Source organism: Ctenopharyngodon idella, chromosome 10, assembly GCF_019924925.1.
Source record: "Ctenopharyngodon idella isolate HZGC_01 chromosome 10, HZGC01, whole genome shotgun sequence".
NCBI lineage: Eukaryota > Metazoa > Chordata > Actinopteri > Cypriniformes > Xenocyprididae > Ctenopharyngodon > Ctenopharyngodon idella.
Genome location: NC_067229.1, coordinates 43,685,563 through 43,691,562, shown reverse-complemented (window position 1 = coordinate 43,691,562; position 6,000 = coordinate 43,685,563). Strand labels below are relative to the sequence as shown.

At 35.0% G+C, this 6,000-nt stretch overlaps 1 protein-coding gene across 1 annotated transcript; it reads left to right on the top strand.

Moving 5' to 3' along the window:
- Nucleotides 1-1,843: 1,843 nt before the first annotated feature.
- LOC127520336 (trace amine-associated receptor 13c-like) lies at nucleotides 1,844-3,247 on the top strand. Its single transcript, XM_051908322.1, has one exon. The coding sequence runs from the start codon at nucleotides 2,231-2,233 to the stop codon at nucleotides 3,245-3,247; it is 1,017 nt and encodes a 338-aa protein (XP_051764282.1). The 5' UTR covers nucleotides 1,844-2,230.
- The last annotated feature ends 2,753 nt before the right edge of the window (nucleotides 3,248-6,000 follow it).

Below are 6,000 nucleotides of genomic sequence, written 5' to 3'. Positions count from 1 at the left end.
GCATCGAGGGCGCATATCGGCCACAAAGGGGGCGCTCGCGAGCACCCTTCTAAAGCCTAAAATTGACAAATGGGACACCCTACGGTCTCGTGGACTTAACGGACTAAATTCTATTAAATATCTACACGTTAGTGTGAAGAAAAAAAATGAAAAAAGCTTTTAAATATCAATCTGCATATGCGGGGGGACATCAGTTATGCTCATCTTTGCTCACTCCTTTTAAGTTATCTTGAATAAAACAGCTAATTTTTTCATGAAGCACATACAAAAGACCTAAACCGGAAGCGATCTGATCTGTTTTACAGAATACGGAATTTAGATAGGAATTTAGACCCCTGTTAGCGTTGGGTCGCAAATAAGCAGAGCTGATGCTCATCAGGTGCGGATCGACACAGGTGCAACTTGTTACATGTAATCTGACAGACACGTACACATATATAGGCCGACATGGCTTGGCAAGCGATATGTTCGGATAGCGTCTTCCTCTGGCATTCCAAAGAAATTAATACGAGTGGAAAATATTTTCTCCCTTCTACCACGCGCTCTCTGTTCTCTGCGGTGTCTCCTCCATAGCAGCAACAATTGCAGTCATGTCGCAAAATGGGCATTTTTTAAATTGACTGGTGCAAATATTAAATTGAAAGGGAAACTCCTACAAATGCATATATTCAATAACGTCAGCCACAAAAAACAACTTTTCAGTAGTAATTTTGCACTGCGTGTCTTTAGTAAATCCTGACAGTAGTTTTTTAATGCCAAAAGAGGGTTTCCCTAGGGATTTTTTGTTGCTGTTGTTTTTGACATTTGACCCATGTAAACTACTGCTTAAAAAGATGTTAGAAACATCCTTTTCTTTTGAAATAGAAGCTGCCACTCAGTCAAGAGCTGTGAATCATTCTTTTTTTTCTTTTGTTGTTTGATTACCATTAATCAGGTTTATTAGGCTGCTGTTCTACTGATCTAATGCATGGATCATATATACTGACACATCCGATTTTCTCCCAATTATCCCAACTCAACTTTCACTTAAAACATAACTGACATTGTTTACATGAATACTCACAGTGTGGTGAGTGTGTGCGCACAGAAACTCTTCTTAGACAGCTTGCAAGTATCAAATTGATATAAACAGGCAAGACTTAAAAACACATGCGACTGATAGACTCTCGTGACAATGCAGTACTGACCTGATCTTGCCAGTGACAATTCCGTCAACTGTCCCGAGCATATTTCACCGAATCCCTGGACTTAGGAACATTTGTTTGAGTGCCCCAACTCTAGTCATAACACAACAGTTCAGACTTCCTCTTGAAATAGTAGTGCAGAACACAATTCACTTATGAGCACATCAATATGTTAACGAATATTAAACATATTAAGTAAAATGTCATTGGTTCATTCAGCCCGCTGTCATTTAAGAACACCAATCAGTGTGTATTTGTTTTGAATACATCAGGCCATTATAAGTATTTCATTTGATATTTCATTTTTCTCTGTGGTGTGAATGATCATTGTGCAGAAATATGAAGAGACCTCTGCCAATTTCTGATTAAGCAGACCACAGAACAAATTATTATACTTAAAAATATATACCAAACTTTGACAAACAATAGTTAGATGATGTTTAAAATATGCAAAGGTTTATTGCATAATATCTAGAAATCTTGCAATGCTGGTGGATGCTTGGAACACTTCAGCCATCTACTGGCAATTATTGTCAAAACATGATTTTGATTTGACATGAAGTCATGCTATTTTTATTCATTTATTATTATTATTATTATTATTTTACCAAATGGCAGCAGTCTTGGCCAAAGTTTTGAAGTTCTGGCCCAGCAGGCATGTGTGTCAAACAAATGGCGTGCATAAGAGAAATGAAGTGCAATAATTCTGGCAAAAAAATAATATTGCTAATTTTTTTGTCATTTAAAGTTACATTTAGATCTAAAATTCTACTTGTAACACAAGTAATAGTATTTTTATGAGAACAGTAACTGTAATTAGATGAACATGTAATTCAGAGCGGTGAATGCGTGTGTTACTGCAGTACATTCTACCTCTTACCAGTTAACACCTTTTTTTTTATTTTATTTATTTATTTTTTTTTAATAATTTTTAATTTAGTGATTTAGTGGGTGGTAGATGGGTTGGTCAGTCTTATTCAGAAACTGTATAAATGAAAGGACAGTAAAGAGAGCAGAACAAACTCCTAACAGGAGGAGACTCACTCATGGCCTATGAGACAGAGGATCATGAGACTCAATACTGCTTTCCTGCCATCAACTCATCATGTATCAAGGAAAAATGCTCCAGACATGAATACAATATCATGTATGTGTTTTTTTCATTGCTGTCAGCATGGACTGTGTTTCTGAACCTGCTGGTGATCATCTCCATCTCTCACTTCAAGAAGCTTCACACTCCAACCAACCTGATTATTCTCTCTCTGGCTTTTGCTGATCTTCTTAATGGACTTATTGTGATGCCTTTGGATGCCATAAAGTTGATTGAGACATGTTGGTACTTTGGAGACACTTTATGCTCACTGTTTATGGTAATTATGGGGGTGCTTCTCTCAGCATCTCTCGGTAATTTAGTTTTAATTGCTGTTGATCGTTATGTGGCTGTGTGTCACCCTTTACTGTACCCACAGAAAATAACCACAACTAAAGCCTTAATGACCATCTCTCTTTGTTGGTTTTGCTCTTCAGCTTATACCACTGCCCTGTCAAGCAGCAATGGACGTTTTGATACATCACACAAAACAGATGCATGTTATGGAGAGTGTTATTTCATGATGAGTTTTACATGGATAGTCACTGATCTGTTCATATCCTTGCTGTTTCCTTGTACCCTGATCATAACTTTATATTTAAGGATATTTTATGTTGTACATCAGCAAGTGAAAGTTATAAACGCTCTGATGAAGGGTGGTAAATGTGTAATGGAAGGTTCAGTGAGGAGGAAATCTGAGAGCAAAGCTGCTCTGACATTAGGAATCATTGTGGCAATTCATATTCTCTGCTGGTTACCTCTCTATATTTTTTCTCTAACAGAGAATACAGTAATGTCCTCTGTAATTATGAATTTTCTAACATGGGTCTTTTATATTAACTCAGGCCTGAATCCTCTTATCTATGCTTTATTTTACCCTTGGTTTAGAAGGTCATTTAAACACATCCTATCACTTAAGATATTTCAGTCAGCATCATCTTTGGTGGACATTTTTACAAATTATCATTCATGACTGCTGAATTTCACAGTGTATTTGTGTTTCAGCTTTCAAAATGGTAAAGCTCACTTTCAAGCTGCACCCTCTGATGCACCATAACTAATATTACATGTTACATTTTATGTTGTGGTAAAAACTGTAAATTTAATTGTGGTTCATTTTTAACACTGTATTCGGACACTTTGTGGTCTCTCTTTCAACAGCTGTGCTGATGTAGATGTGCTTGGCACAGAAAAAAAAAAATAAAACATTAAATGAAAGAATGGTAACAACTGAGCTGAAGAACAACTGAAGATGTTCTCAAAATGTGCAGTTTTATATTTCAGCCTCAAGACAATAAGATTCAAAATAATCAAAACAGCCCTCCAATGCAGCTTCTGATGAAAGGACAGATTGTTTGTTAATAAACCTAAACAAAGGCCCTCCAGACAAGTCATATTCAATAATAAGAATAATACATACTTTTTTATCCAATAAAATAAATTATCACAGTTATTTGAATAGGAGCTTCATTAGTGAATTATTCTTATGAATAATTCTGATCAGTGAATCAGTTGATTCAACGACAAAGCTTGACACCAATGCTAAAACTAGAAATTTTTGTGACTGGAAGATTACTACAAAAAAGCACACTTTCAAGTTTTCAAATTTTTATCAATTTAAAAAAAAAAAAAAAAAAAATTATAAATTCTTTTATTTTTATTTAAAAATCACACAAAAAGTGGATTAGGATTTACTTGAAAAAAGCTAGGATACAATTTTCACTCAAAATTGCTAATAAATTGAACAGAACATGTTTTAAAGTAAAGGGTAAACACAATTCTTGTTGGCTTGAATTAGAAATGTATGTGTAGTTTTAATACCAATAATGAGTTTAATAAAACTGTCTGAATATTACATTAGCATACAACATTTTAAATCAGCTAGTTGAAAATAAAGAGGAATGAAAAGATCTGAATGTAGCAACTTTATTCAAACAAAAACACTGGCAGGAACAGAATCAACTACAGCTAAACGTGATGACAACAGACAAAGAACTGAAATGAACACAGAGATTGAATACACTGAAACAAACCAGTGAACTAAATGAACATCAGGTGCAAACACTAATTAACTCATGAGTCACCATAGAAACTAATGAACACAGACAAAGGAAACTGATCTAGAAACAGTGAAAACCAAAGTCAAACTCAAGCAACCCCAAACAAAAGACGAGACGCAACCCCGACACTCCCATTCTCTTTTACTGCAAAAAAAAAAAAAAGAAAAGAAAAAAAGAGCAATGTTAGATAAGGTAACATTTCCATCACACATACTGGAAAGTTAATTAGTATAGGTTGTATAGTGTAACAGCACCCTCAGGTGCACATTTACTCAATAACAAACTATAACAATGATGATTGGTCTTCAGAGTTTACTGTAAATTATTTCTCAGAAGATTTATTATTTGAAATAATTAAGACAGTTGTCACAGCTTGTATGGAGAAAAAAAAAAACTTGTGACCAAAATAAAAAATATTATATTATTATATCATTATATAAGTTATTGATTTCTGTTTTGTGACATATTTCTTCTTAAAACAGCTTTTTGAATGTAAAAAATCTTTATGACAGGACTTGACTTATATACAAAACTACACAAATTAATTTCTAATTCAAGCCAACAGGAATTGTGTTTACCCTTTACTTGAAAACATGTTCTGTTCAAATTACTAGCAATTTTTGAATGAACATTGTAGCTTTTTTCAACTAAATCTTAATCCAATTTGTGTGTGTGTGTGTGTGGTGCAGGTGCCAATAATACAGAGAAACACATTCCAACAGAACAAATGAACGAATCTCTGCTGTGTGTTCTGTCTGGTTTGGTAGTCCCGCAAGTAACTTTTCTTTCAAGAAATGGGAGCTTTAGCAGAAGTTCTACCCAGAAGACTCTAATGCATGTCATTACTCATTATTAACCAATCATTACACGTCACCTGAGTATAGAGGGTATGCATAGACGTCACTTTCCCGCCAGAACGCGCTCCCTCAGCTGGACTGAGTGGCAAAAGAACCTGCTGCATGACTGGATTTAATAGGGGAAACTGCGAAAACACGAGTAAAACAAAGGATTACACTAAAGTTTGGGCTCGAAAGTGTTCCTTATGACATATCAAAGAAACCTAATTCATGGATATTGGCATGCAGCCAGGAATCGTGTTTCCTGAGATTTATATGCACCTGATTTCGTCGCTGGGGAAATACATAAAGCAAATCTGCCTGTGAACGCTTTAAATAACTACAATATAGGTAGGTCTAAATCGGAGTGATCACTTATATCAATGTTATATATTTCGTCATATCGTCCAGCCCTAAAACTTGTATAGTTTTTGTCAGTGTTTATTTAAAAACACCCAATTATGCAGAATATAAGATGGTAAATATTTAATTGATGAGTTGTCAATATATAACAATACAGTATGTAGGGTATGATTTTACCCCAAAATCTAACATTTTGTTATCAAAATGATAACTGCAAAACATGTTTCTTTGCCTGGAGTCCAGCTGTTTCTATGAATTGCAGCGATTCATTTGCTTCTTTTTTTCTGTAGCTTTAAACAGTCTGTAAAAATATACCTCAGATTTTGTGTCAAAGCTATTTGTACAGTAAGTCACAAAGCTCTTTCCCATTTTGGATGTGTTTTGTGTGTTTTTTCGCGGCATTCACGCTTTAAACCAATGCTTTTGCCACTCAGTGGGCATAACCGCAGTCATAACGGTCGACGGTG

Coding starts and splice junctions, on each gene's coding strand:
- LOC127520336 (XM_051908322.1), top strand. CDS start 2,231: ATGGCCTATGAGACAGAGGATCATGAGACTCAATACTGCTTTCCTGCC.